At 40.4% G+C, this 13,653-nt stretch overlaps 1 protein-coding gene across 2 annotated transcripts in view; it reads right to left on the bottom strand.

Annotated features, from left to right (window-relative positions):
• The window catches only part of ATP10B (ATPase phospholipid transporting 10B (putative)), a 673,184-nt gene that overhangs the window by 17,463 nt on the left and 642,068 nt on the right, over positions 1 to 13,653 (bottom strand). For both annotated transcript variants that reach the window (XM_077474114.1, XM_077474115.1), the window contains 4 exons: positions 13,417 to 13,523; positions 5,446 to 5,572; positions 5,000 to 5,184; positions 860 to 1,172 (listed from right to left, as the gene is read on the bottom strand). In XM_077474114.1, the coding sequence (XP_077330240.1) occupies positions 860 to 1,172; positions 5,000 to 5,184; positions 5,446 to 5,572; positions 13,417 to 13,523 (732 nt within the window). The remainder of the gene's footprint in view (positions 1 to 859; positions 1,173 to 4,999; positions 5,185 to 5,445; positions 5,573 to 13,416; positions 13,524 to 13,653) is intronic.

The following is a 13,653-nucleotide window of genomic DNA, read 5'->3' as shown; positions in this document are numbered from 1 at the left end:
AATAAAACATGTAGATTTTAGTATCATGATATTATATTGATTTCCTTGATTTCATGATTATTTTGTCTAGCCTTAAAAGAGAATAATGAAAACTCTACTGCTTCAACAGTGCTATAAGCCCAAGGGTCACTGTTTCCTAGCTATGAATAATTCCTTGGTAACTGCATACCACTGCTGTGCAACTTGGGTCATAGGTCAGCTTTAAAAAACTTTGTTGTACAGATGCTCAAAATAATAAAAAGTCACTTATAATACAAACATGAATGCAGTCAATGAGCACATATCACTCATCACTGCTACAAGTTTAATATGTGAAAAAGGTTCATGGCTATAGCGATTAAAAAGGTATGTATACTGATTTTTTTTTTCAGGGCTAGAGAGGTTATTGTTAGAATGTTGGTGGCTATAGATGCAGGGATTTTAGTTTTAGCCTTGACTTCCACTTTAAGCTCAAGTGTGCATCGGACTAGGCTCCACGCAATACATATCAAAGCACTGACAATGAGACTGATTTACTAAGTAGTTTAATAATATTCACACAATGTTACTGACTCATTCCATCTGCACATAATGGTATAATTAAATTAAATTTAGTTTTCTATGAATTTTAGCTGTATTATGACTTGACAATTTGGTACTTTGCTTCAGTCATCTGCTTGCACCTTGGCTGTCACCAATGGAGCAACCTTGAGGGCCTGGACCTAAGATGGTTAAGCCACAAATCATGTGTTTTTGTAGAAAAGAACCCATGTTAAATAGTCGGTGCACTTCAGGGAATCCTGTACTACCCACTGCTGAATCAGACTAACCAATGACAGAATTTCTATCTCTACTTTAAGAAAAAGTGTTAAAGACTTACCTATGGAAAGTGTCATGACATTTAACTTGTCCCGAACTAGTTTGACAACCATACTTTTTTGTAGAGGCGTAGCACGACAGCACAAAACAGATCGACAGTGCTTTGTCAGCTCCAAAAATTTTGCCTCTAAGCCACCCTGAAAGATCACATTTAATGTCCTTCCGTCAATCACCAGCCCAACTTCAGGTCTAGCCATTTCTGGTTCAGGAGCCGTTTGGGACCTTTGCCTTTTAAAAAGACGCTTCTTCTTCTTTTCAGGGGATATATTTTTTATCTCCTCCAAGGTACAGTCTATAATTGACTCACAGGTTTCCTACAATGCAAAAAAAAGAATTAGCTCTTGCAATGTTATAGGGAATATCTAGGAAATGTTAACTATGTCTAAACAGTAGCCTAAAAAGTACCGTTTATCTGTTATTCTCTGTGTATTTCCCTGATGCGTGAATGTTCCTGGAACTCATGTGCCTATAGCCCTGTAGCTGTAGATCTACAGTATGAGATCTAAGGCACTCTTTCCACTGATCACTAGTCTCAGATGCTCACTGTTTTCATTTGCAGGGGTGGGAGTCTGACAAGAGGAAGCAAAACCCTGCTTCTATCATAATGCCCTCTCTCACATAGAGACATAGTGCAGAACGAGACATAGTAAGCTAGTAAGTCAGCTTAAGGAAAACCACAGGCAATACTGGTGACTAGTCCTTTCCCCTCTGCCTGACTTTTCTTTTTGTTGAGTTAAAATGCACGTTAAGACACATGAATCCCACTGTTGTCAAAACATTTTAGGACAGACTTTAAAAAAAGCAATAAGATATTCAGTTAAGAAATATGGAAATTATACAGATATCGCTGAGTGGGGAGTTTTTAGAAGTTCAATCACACCACAAAAAGGAGTTCTATGTTCACAGCAATACAAACATTAGTTATTTTTTACAACCCTCTCGGTAACTCTGTAGTTCAGAGGGCAGGCTCTGTGCATTCTGTGACTCAGCAGTGCCTAGTTACAGGGCATATTGAATATCGGTCATAGAATTCAGTGAGGTAAACGTGTGGGAATATTCACAATAACGTTCACAGTAACAGGAGTAAATAGTGCAGAGATAATCGAAAAATAGAATGTGGACATTAATATATGACTTTACACTTTGACCATAGATACACTTTAGTCATTTGTGAGTAACAGAAAAGTGTAGCAATTTGTTAAAAAAAGGCTCTCTGTTGTGTGGACTACACAAGTAGCATGTAGTAGTGGTCAACCACACACAAAGCACTGAGTGTTCATGCATGGTTAATCATTATTACTTGCTACTCTTGTGGCTTGCATGAGAGGGAGGTATGTGTGCCATGTTTTTAGTGATTGAGCGTTACTCCTAGTGATTTAATGCTAGCAATTTTAAAAGTATGATTTAGCTACTAATAAATGAAGCTTTAGCCATACATGACCTTTAGTTACTGTTTAAAAGTCAGTTCAATGGAACTTTGCAGAGTGTATTTAATGCTTTCATCATTACTGAACTGTCAATTAATTGATAGCACATTAGAGACTGCCAAGTACTTGACGTGGCTTCTAGGGACTGCTATTTATTTAGGCTGTGGCTCCAGAAGCCTGGCTTGCCAAATCACTGTTTGCCTTACAACATCTATAAAAAGCTTCCCACCCTGGCAGCAGTAAGTATGTTACAGGTATGTGTCAAACCTTTGAGGTTTGGGCTTGGCCCCTTGACATTTCCCTCTACAAAGGCAATGCATAAGTGGATTTTGTACAAGGAAGCAGACCATTGAAAAAGCCACAAGTACCATGAGAACTTACAAAAGCATTCTTCTTCAGATTAAAATTAATACATTTAATTAGCACCATCATTTTCATGATAACAAAAGTTAACTGTTAAATGCGCATTGTGGCAAAAAGAAAATCAGCAAATGGAAATTCATAATTATATTTAAATTAAAGTTAATTAAGCTTTTGTTTAATTGCCTCTTTAACTAGACTATATGCTTTGTCCATCTCAGAATTTTCTCTGTCCTCCAACCAAGGACACTGTACTTCTTTCTAATGGCAAGGACTATTTATTGTTCTTTCTTAAAGGAGCAGATCATTTTGTGTTTTTTTTAACTTCCAACAAAAATCTAACTATTTTATTTATAGTGGGGAGAGCCTTGCAAATCTGCCCTGCTGTGACTATGATCAAAATCTGCTGATATATAGTACAGAAGTATCAGCAAACAAAACTGCATTACATTGTAGAATGACTGCAGGAAGCTTTCCAAATGTAATGTGTATGGAACATACTTCCATAGATAACCTTCTTTAAAAACATATCCACCCACACTGGGCTTCCACTGGGCACATACGTTTTTGGACCCTGCAGAATTTTAATTTAAGCAATTGGCTTCATGTTGTCTCTGGGGATTTACTGAATTCCCCAGCACAGTACAGAGACCAACCAGCCAGAAAGGATACTTGAATCTGAGAGACACACATTTAAGGCTGTCACTCAACCTGTAGGCAGAATGAAAAGAAAAATCTAAAAGAACCATGCTTTACAGCTCAAATGGATGAATTCCCCTGCTAGGCTAATATATTCTATATGGCAGCAAGCTGGTGATGGCAGTCAGAAAACCAGAGTAGTGGCTGCTTATGATTGGATGCAGTAGAAGTTCGGTCAACAGTTTTTTCACCCCAGCTCCTTCGATTCAAAGGATATTGCACAGGAGGGGGACAAAAGGGCCAGTCATTAAGCGAAATTCGTCTGGTTCAGAAACCAAACAAAATTCACAGAGTGCATTGTCAGCTTTATAGGCAGCATATCTGCCAAGAAAATGTCCAATGCCTGTATTTAAGTACTGTCATTACTGTAGACAAATTTTGCTAAAGAGGAATTGCTATAAAAAAAAAAATACAAATTCAAATCTGTTTGCATATTGCAAATGACAGGACTCCAAAATGTCCAACACAACCTACTATAGAGCATTGTGCTCATGTACATCAATTTTCCTTTGAATAATGGCTATATAAATCAATCTTCTGAAGCCCCCAGCTTTCATAAAATTGTCACAATATTTTTCATTGGGGGGGGGGGGGGGATACCTGCCTTTCTCATCTAGGCAAGAATGATGTCTCCCCCGCACAAAGCCTCCTGTGATAGCCACATCACACATCCCAGGAGGCTGTGGGGCTATGTAGAAGACACTGAGTCATTAGGAGGCCAGCTGCTAAGACCCAGAAGAGACATTGGACATCCTGTAGACATAATGAACATTATGGTGGGACCCAGCATGTGGCGGCAATCCATGGGGTGTAGATGGACAGTGCTGCATTTGCTGGATGGGTGACTATAGCTACACCCAGTAGATTAGGTAATAGGGGGTTAAAATAAAAATCAACCAAAGAGAGTGAAGTTCCTTTTTAAATATCATGAGGAATAGGACATTGTCATGGGTCATGAGTCATTAGCTTTCTATTGCATTGGAGAGGCAACCAAAAAAGCCAACACTGAAACATGATTGCTATAGGGCATGGTAACAACTAGTTTTAGCTCAGGAGGCAAGTACACAAACAACAGATCTATTTCAGCAAATCCAACAGTCTTAAAAAAAAAAAATGATACGTAGGTACATTTCAGCAAAGTGACAATTACTGACAAAACATTGTTCATAATCATCATTCAGCTATTCAACATGTCAAGTGCTTTCTGTATTGATGAAACAGTATGACGTCCAATGGCACAGCCTTGAGTCACAGTGCAATGAATGAAAGAAAACAGGTTTTGTTAGCACTGACATTTAGTTACACATTCCTGTCAAACATTTTTTTCAAATATTTGCAAAGTTACTGCCCTATTTATACCTGGGGACAAGGATGGCCTATGCTCAGCAATAATTGATTGCAGAAAGAAGTACAGAACGTTTTAAACCGCAACCCCTAATTGGTGTACTAGAAATGTACTATCACAAAGAGTGGAGTATGAGCAGTAGGGGAGAACTGTCTTCTTTAGGTATTAATAACATATTGAAATAAAATATCCATGGCCAATTTAACTTGCCTTTTTTTTAATTTATTGTCCACTCACAGGTTTAAGGAAATGTCAGGGTTTCAAAGTCTGAAATTTTATGTTGCATATAAAAATGACAAATTTTACACACCTTGCTCTCTGTATTGATTGTAAAAACCATATCGCTCTGGTCCAGAAGCTGGCAGGAGTAGGCAATGTTAACGGCAGTTTCTTGTTTGTCACCAGTCAGCACCCAGATATTTATACCAGCTTCTCTCAAGGCAGCTATGGTGTCTGGTACCCCTTCCTGAAGTCGATCCTCTATGCCAGTTGCACCTGTTTACAGGAATATAATAAGTTTAGGTATAATATTTGTTATTAATTGATATAATAAAAATTCATAAATACCTATTTATTAAGTCAAATAACACATTGGGAAGTACAGTAACCCACAGCAAGCAACTGCCTTTGCAGTATTTATAGATTTAAAATGATAAAAAGAAAAATGTTGACTATTCTGGGTTACTACATTTTTTTAAACAAGGTTATTGCTTTTTCCTTAAACTTAGAAAATAAGCAGGTTATCATATGTCTAACCTAGGAGAGTGAGGTTTGTTTCCAAATGTTGGGCAGTTTCCATTAGTAATTCTTCTCTATTATCTATTGCTGCTTCAGCTTCTTCCCGAAAGTTTGACCATCGTTCAAAATCTTCCTCACTTAACACCTATGCAGAAAGAAAAAACAAACAGGTTTTTAGCAAAAACAAATAGAATTTTTACCCTTCAATCAAAAACAAATAACACAAAAAAAAGTGACTACTCAGACATGTAGGTTTCACTCATGCTGTTTTTTTTTTAATTCTTTATTTATTTCAACATTTTATCATATTAGAAAAGGAGAGCACAAGGGAAAAACCAACTTTGCCCCTCACAACAGAGCAAAGGTATACTTATACAAATTTCTTACTTTACACATTTCCCTAGATAATTCTTGAAATGGAGATGCGAGGGTTGGAGACGTAAAACAAAATGTCATCCACAAACGCAGGCAGTTTGTGTATCTCCTCTCCAACCCCTACACCCCCCTATGTCCAAATTTCCCCTTACCGTCGCCAGGAGTGAATGAATGAATGAAATACTTGTATAGCGCACAATGCGAACTGAATCGCCTCTAGGCTCTAACGCCAACACAAATAAGAACGGTGATAACGAACAACCTTGTCTTATCCCGTTATACATGATAGTATTCCATTGACCCTTATGGCCGACACTCATGCTGTCAGTTTAAATGACACCGGGGCACTGTTCATCCCCTTGGTTCAGTTCATTTATGTAGCATGAGTGCTCTGAACCACTTGGATGAGGTGGGCCTGTGCACGGGCTCATTTGTGGTTCAGTACAGTTTCTTTCAGTGTGAGTTCACACTGTGCCAAAGACCATAACTCTAAAGATGACAGTGCAAAGAAGTAGGGATCGCTGTGGTCTAGTTAGCAGTGGTGATATAAGTGTGCCTGAATGTATTTGCTTATAGCCCACTGTGAGTGTGGACCAGTAGGGAAAGTGGGGAGGGAGGACTATCAAGCTCAGCCACAGCTCAGCTCAACCACATCCAGTGGGTGTGGGTGCACACTAAAAAGATTTTGGATTGTAACAGCTAATCACTAGTAATAGGAGAATCTGCTCACGCTCAATTCTCCAAGTTCAGCAAACGTGGTAAATTCTATTGAAGTCTTTAGAGTGGAAGGCATCCTACTGTTATCCAGGGAGCCGAGAGAGTCCTTTTATATCGGATTCTTTTTAAATTGAAAATGGCTATTTTTAAGTAGCTCAGGCTATACTCTCTGAATGTTTATCAAGCGGTAATAGGATTGAACTGACCAGTGGAAGCAGCAGCCACAGCAGATGTCCAAACTTTAGGAAGGTTTCCTCTCAAAACAAAAAATGGTGTGCATATTGGCCAGTGGCAAACCAGTTTAAGCCCTTGTACACACAGTCGGAGATTCCGTCTGAATTTTTCCTATCGGACCATTTTGTTGGATATTCCGACTGTGTGTGGTCTGCATCGGACTGTCTCTGTCGGAATAGCCGACAGACCAATTTTTCGAACTTGCCGGTAAAATTTTCCAACAATTACCAACTCCCAATTCCGACCATTAACAGACCTTCCCTATCATTCTTCGGGTCGCCCCTTCCCGAGATGGGCATATTTCCAAATCAGACACTTCCTGATGGAGAGGCTTTCTAAACATGATTTTGCTAGGCAGCTCACTCCGTTTGAAACTTTGTGCAACCAATCTGAACCACAGCGTCATCTAATTTCCAACATATATACCTTGTTTTTCTTGGATCGAGAACCGAAAGATAACTTAGCTGTTCGCAGCTGGGAAACTGATTTATCCTTGACGTTATCGGATTCAGAGTGGTTGAACATCTTTACACATATCCATAAAGGCTCTTTAAATGTATCGGTTCAGGAAAACAATTTTAAAATTTTCTCCGGATAAACTTCACAAACGGTACCCCTCCACCTCACCCTCCTGCTGGAGATGCTCGGATGGTGCAGGATCATTCCTACATATTTGGTGGGCATGCCCTCGCATCCAACCATATTGGGTTGAGATCCATCGCTTAATATGCCAAATTACCACACTCTCTATAGATTTCTCCCCTGCCACGATGCTCCTGCACCACTCAACCATCCCGATGAAAACTTACCATCGTTCTCTGGCACAACATTTGTTGAATGCGGCAAAAATGTGTATCCCCCACTATGGAAATCTTCCACGCCCCCTTCAATTTCTGATTGGGTCAAGAGAGTCTCCAATGTAGCGGACATGGAAAACTTAATTTCGCAAGCTAAAGACACCCCATCCAAATATTGGGCCACTTGGGCTTGTTGGCTTCATTTTCGCTCATCAGATGAATGCTCCCAACTGGTAGCTGGAGTCCCTCCCACCCCTAGATCCTGAAACCTTTCTCGTCTACTCGATAATCTCTCATCTCTTGTGTTCTCTTCCTTTCCATTGTTAGATCATCCCCTCATTCACACCCTATATACATACTTTTGTTTTTAATTCCTTCATTGTCATACAGATAGGGGCTTTTACTGTCTACAGAGCACCTTCCTACTGAACGGCATTCCCGTTTCATATATCTTCTCCATGAGCCACATGACTCAACCGATCCTGGGAAGCGGTTTTCCGGGATTATCAGGAGTTGGAATATTAGAAGTGTATTGGAAGCATTAATCCGAATCAACATGTTAGTATAACCTAGGCTGGTGTATAATAGCTCTGATTCAGATACTAAATTTTCCTGTTGTTTAAACTCTGTCAACAAGCCATCTGCACCTACTACAAAAGTTGTATTACTATTGTTCGTTGTTTTGCTCTTGTTTTGCATGGATACATTTGTTATGTATTTTGAATCCCTCAATAAAAGCATCTTTCTTGGAAAAAAAAAAAAATTTCCAACAAGATGCTCCTATCGGACATACTCCGATCATGTGTAGCCTACTCCGACCGACAAAGTGCCACGCATGCTCAGATCAAATTCCTAGACCAAAGCTATTGGCTACTAGCCTGAACTTAGTCCCATCGTAATGAAATAACGTCATCACCTTATGTACAATCGGATTTTCCGACAACTTAGTCCGACCGTGTGTATGCAACATCACTTCCGGACCTCTTACGGAATTAATCCGTTGGAATTACTCCGACGGATTTGGTTGTCGGAATCTCCGACCGTGTGTACAAGGGCTAATAAGATTATTTTTTCCAGTAACACACTGAATTGTTTTAAAAGTTTAATAAAACGTCAAGACAAAGGGCACAGAAACACTTCAAAACTATGACCCTACTTTTCCCAAACCCCTTCCTATCCACATATACCCAAAACATTCAAAAATAGTCTGTAGGTATAGTATGTGACAAAAAGACAGAGATGATTTTACCTTGAAATTAAACAGGGTGTATTATCTGAGAAACAACAGCAGCAAGGCTGCGAGTGCAAGTGGTCTACGAGTGCGCGTACTGCAAGTACCTGTGTATTGTCTTGCTGAGTACCTGTGTATTGTATTGTTGAAGCTAGGAAGATAGTTGTTAGGTAATTTGAACAGGGTATAACCCCAATCCTCATTAAATTGGTAGGTACAATGCACGGCGGGTGTGGAGATGCGACTTGGTGTACTTGCAGCATGTATGCATTCCTTGATTATCTGATTGAGGGCAAACACTGCGGTGAAAAATGTAAGCACATTGTTTCCCTGGAAGCCCAGGTTCTAAATATAGGGAAGCAACTGTCAGCACTGAGAAAACCATCCATACTAAAGGAGAGCCGGGAACATACTCTGCAGGTGACAGCAAGGGCCAGCACAGAGGCGGGTGGAGACAAAGAGGTGCAGGCACCAGAAAAAGTATCCCAAAAGGAATGCTCCATTGAGTGACATTGGTGAAACCAGTCAGGAACCAACACTGCTGGAGCTGAGGGACTCTCCTAGCTGCCAGGGGAAGAACTCCTCCAGTGAGCGTGGGAGGGAAGCGAAGGGAAAGGATAGACAGTTTTTAGTGGTAGGGGACTCAATTATTAGAAGGACAGAGGGGGCAATCTGTGATGAAGACCTGAAGTGGTGCACTGTATGCTGTCTACCTGTCTACCAGGTGATCGGGTTAGGCACATTACAGATCTGGTGGACAGATTACTGGGAGGGGCTGGGGAAGACCCGGCTGTCATGGTGCACGTTGGCACCAATGACAAAGTCAGAGGCAGATGGAGTGTCCTAAAGAACGATTTTAGGGAGCTAAATTGAGGAAAGGGACCTCCAAGGTAGTATTCTCAGGAATACTACTGGTACATCGTGCCCCACCAGAAAGGCAGAGGGAGATTAGGGAAGTAAACAAGTGGCCAGGGAGCTGGTGTAGTAAGGAGGAGTTTGGGTTCCACGAGGACTGGGCCGACTTCTTAGACGGTCACCAGTACTATAGAAGGGGCGGACTGCACCTAAATGAGGAGGGTGCAGATGTGCTGGGAGAAAAGATGGCCAAAAAGTTAGAGGGGTTTTTAAACTAGGTCGATGGGGGGGGGGGGGGGTGTCCAGAGGTAAAGATAGTCAGCACAGAACAGAGGGTAGTATTGGGGGCATTAGTGGTAGGTTGACTAAAGTACATAAAACCAAGGCAAGTATAGTAACAAGTCCTAGTTGCATGCTCTGAACACCCAATAAGAGGATGGTATGCAACCAGTCTAAACTACGTGGCATGTTCACCAATTCCAGGAGCCTGGCGGACAAGATGTGTGAACTAGAGATACTGTTGTATGAGAAGCATTTGGATTTTGTGGGAATTTCAGTCTTGGTACAACAGCTCTCATGATTGGCTGCAACCATTCAAGGGTATACCCTTTATCGGGGATAGAGAGGGTAAAAAAGGGGAGGGGTATGCCTGTATATCAAGAATAATGTACAAGTGAATGTGAGTGATGACATCACTAAGGGAGCTAGGGAGGAGGTGGAATCCTTATGGGTAGAGATCCAAAGGGATGAAGCTAAGGGGAAAATAATACTGGAAGTATGCAATAGTCCCCCTAACCTGAGGGGGGACAATTTAGATTAGCAGCAAGGATGGGAAGTTGTATCATAATGGGTGATTTTAATTATCCAGACATAGACTGGGCAGAGGGAACTAGGCATTCGCCTAAGGCTTGTCAGTTCCTAAATGTCTTGCAGGACAATTTCATGGGTCAGATGGTAGATGCACAAACTAGAAATAAAGCGTTACTAGATCTACTGATTACCAACAATATAGACCTAATCATGGATGTGGAAATGCAGGGAAATTTAGGAAACAGCAATCACAGGTTGGCTTCAGTTTAAATCACACAAATAGTAAAGATATAAATTGGAATAAAATGTTAGGAACAAAGAACACGGAGGAGAGATGGGTTCAATTTAAAAGCATAAATAAATAAGGGCATTAGCCAGTGCATCCCATTGGGTAATACATTTAAAAGATCGTACAAAAGTCCTGGATGGCTTAACACCTATATAAAAATGCATATAAAAGCAAAAGAGAAGGCCTTCAAAAAATACAAGGTTGAGGGATCATCAGCATTCAAACTTTATAAAGAATGCAACAAGAAATGGAAGGGTGCAATTAGGACATATAGCAGAGGAGAGCAAAAGAAATCCCAAGAAATTCTTTAAGTATGTAAACAGTAAAAAAGGGAACACAGACCATATTGGCCTCATAAAGAATGAGGAAGGAAATCTGGTTATAAAGGATGGGGAGATGGCAAATTTATTGAATTTATTCTTCTCCTCCTTTATTCTTCCTAATGTTTACTGAGTCTACTGACTGGAATGGTACCAGCAGATTGGAAAAAAGCCAATGTAGCACCAATATATAAAAGAGCCCAAAATACATCCCTGGAAATTACAGACCAGTTAGCCTAACATCAATAGTATGCAAGCTCTTAGATGGGATGATAAGGGACTATATACAAGATTTTAGTATTGAAAACGGTATAATTAGCAGTAATCAGCATGGATTCATGAATAATCATTCTTACTAAACCAATCTATTAACCTTCTATGAGTAGATGAGTTGCCATCTAGATAAAGGAAGGCCCGTAGACATGGTATATCTGGATTTTGCAAAAGCCTTTGACACAGTTCCCCATAAACATTTACTGTACAAAATAAGGTCCATTGGCATGGACCATAGGGTGAGTACATGGATTGAAAACTGGCTACAAGGGCGAGTTCAGAGGGTGGCGATAAATGGGGAATACTCAGAATGGTCAGGGGTGGGTAGTGGGGTCCCACAGTGTTCTGGGACCAACCCTATTTAATTTGTTCATAAACGACCTGGAGGATGGGGTAAACAGTTTAATCTCTGTATTTATAGGATGGAAAAGAACCTGGAGGTCCTAGTAAATGATAGGCTCAGCAATGGCATGCAATGCCAAGCTGCTGCTAACAAAGCAAACAGAATATTGACATGCATTAAAAAAAGGATTAACTGCAGGCATAAAGCAATAATTCTCCCACTCTACAAGCATGGTATGGCCACACCTGGAGTATGCTGTCCAGTTCTGGGCACCAATCCTCAGGAAGGATGTACTGGAAGTGGACTGAGTACAAAGAAGGGCAACAAAGCTAATAAAGTGTCTGGAGGACATTAATTATGAAGAAAGGTTGCAAGCACTGAACTTATTCTCTCTGGAGAAAAGACACTTGAAAGGGGATATGAATTTAATTTACAAATACTATACTGGTGACTAGGGATGAGCCGAACAGCAAACATTATGTGGTGTTTCGCGGCAAATTCAAAAGCCGCGGAACACCGTTAAAGTCTATGGGACATTAAAATGAAAAACCAAAAGTGCTCATTCTAAAGGCTTATATGCAATTTATTGCCATAAAAAATGTTTGGGGACCTGGGTCCTGCCCCAGGGGACATGTATCAATGCAAAAAAAACGTTTTTTTCAGGAGCAGTGATTTTAATAATGCTTAAAGAGAAACAATAAATATGAAATATTCCTTTAAATATTGTGGTTGTGGTTTAAAAAAAACTCTGAAAAGTGTCACTAAAGCTGCCACCATCATTGCTACTTTTCCTTTCATAGATTAGAGTAATGAAGGCACATCAGGCAGTATCCTGTAACCATCAGAAAATGCTGCAATGAGGTCCTATACAATATCTCCTCAAAATGCTGCTGTTTGGACTCCCCCTCAGATAGCGGCAGGTGATCAACCATTTCCCCTTTGTATCAAGGATCCAATAGGATGGCCAATCAATAGTGAGCTCTCTTGATGACGTGAATCTTGGGGTCCCTGCACAGGCATTTGAGCATAAAAGACCCAAGTCATCATAAATTGCCTACAGCAGAAGACCCAGAGACTGTTGCCGAGGACAATAGTGTCCTCAATAATAATATCTCACCATACACATACATAACCTTTGGGGAGGGGCCAAATGTTCCTCTTGAAGCCCTATTCCCTCCTCCTCCTAGGCAGCAGTACTCCAACCTTCCTCCTCTTATTCTTCCTCAACCTTCTGCTGCCTTCGCCTCACTGGGATGGAGGCAGTAGACAACTGTTTCCTTTGATCTTGAGACTGCAGCAAGTCATCCTCTTAATCCTGTTGCTGTGCCTCCAGTTCCTGGCCTATGAGGCCATTCTGGGCATACTCCAGGAGGAACATGAAAGGGATTGCATCACTAATACCCACCTTTTTGCAGTTCACCACTTTGGTTGAATTTATAAATTTGTGTACACGCCCAAAATATTGACCAACTGACACAGTAAAAAGAACTTCATCTTGTCCTCATACCACAATCTTACAGATACTCATTGATGACACACTGCTGCTGGTGCAGCCTTTGCAGTATGGCCAACATTGAGTTGTGTAGGGATATCACAAATTAGATAGATTAGTAGCCAACTGATGTCGGAGCTGCATTTCAAATGAATGGGCTGCTCAACTACTACACATAGTAATGCATGCAATAACATGGAGCACAGATGTGAAACTAGCCTAAAGTAAATAAAGGAATACATGTAATACTTGCCTTTTTAGCAATGCACAGCGTTCTCAGGCCATCCCTTGCATACCAGTCCAGGTGTCTCTGAGTTCTTGACTGTATTCTCCGCAATTTTTTCTCATCATTTATATTAGCTGAAAAATATTCCAAGACAAAATAATAAATCAAAGATTGCTAACCTATTAATATATGTATACAGTGTTTGTACATTTCTTCTAATTTTCATGTATTCGCCTGATGAAATTGTGAAAGAAACAAGCTAAG

This window comes from Lithobates pipiens, unplaced genomic scaffold (genome assembly GCF_037356315.1).
Source record: "Lithobates pipiens isolate NorthernLeopardFrog02 unplaced genomic scaffold, aLitPip1_a1.2 Scaffold_8, whole genome shotgun sequence".
In the NCBI taxonomy this organism is placed as follows: domain Eukaryota; kingdom Metazoa; phylum Chordata; class Amphibia; order Anura; family Ranidae; genus Lithobates; species Lithobates pipiens.
This window is presented reverse-complemented; position numbering and strand designations above follow the sequence as displayed.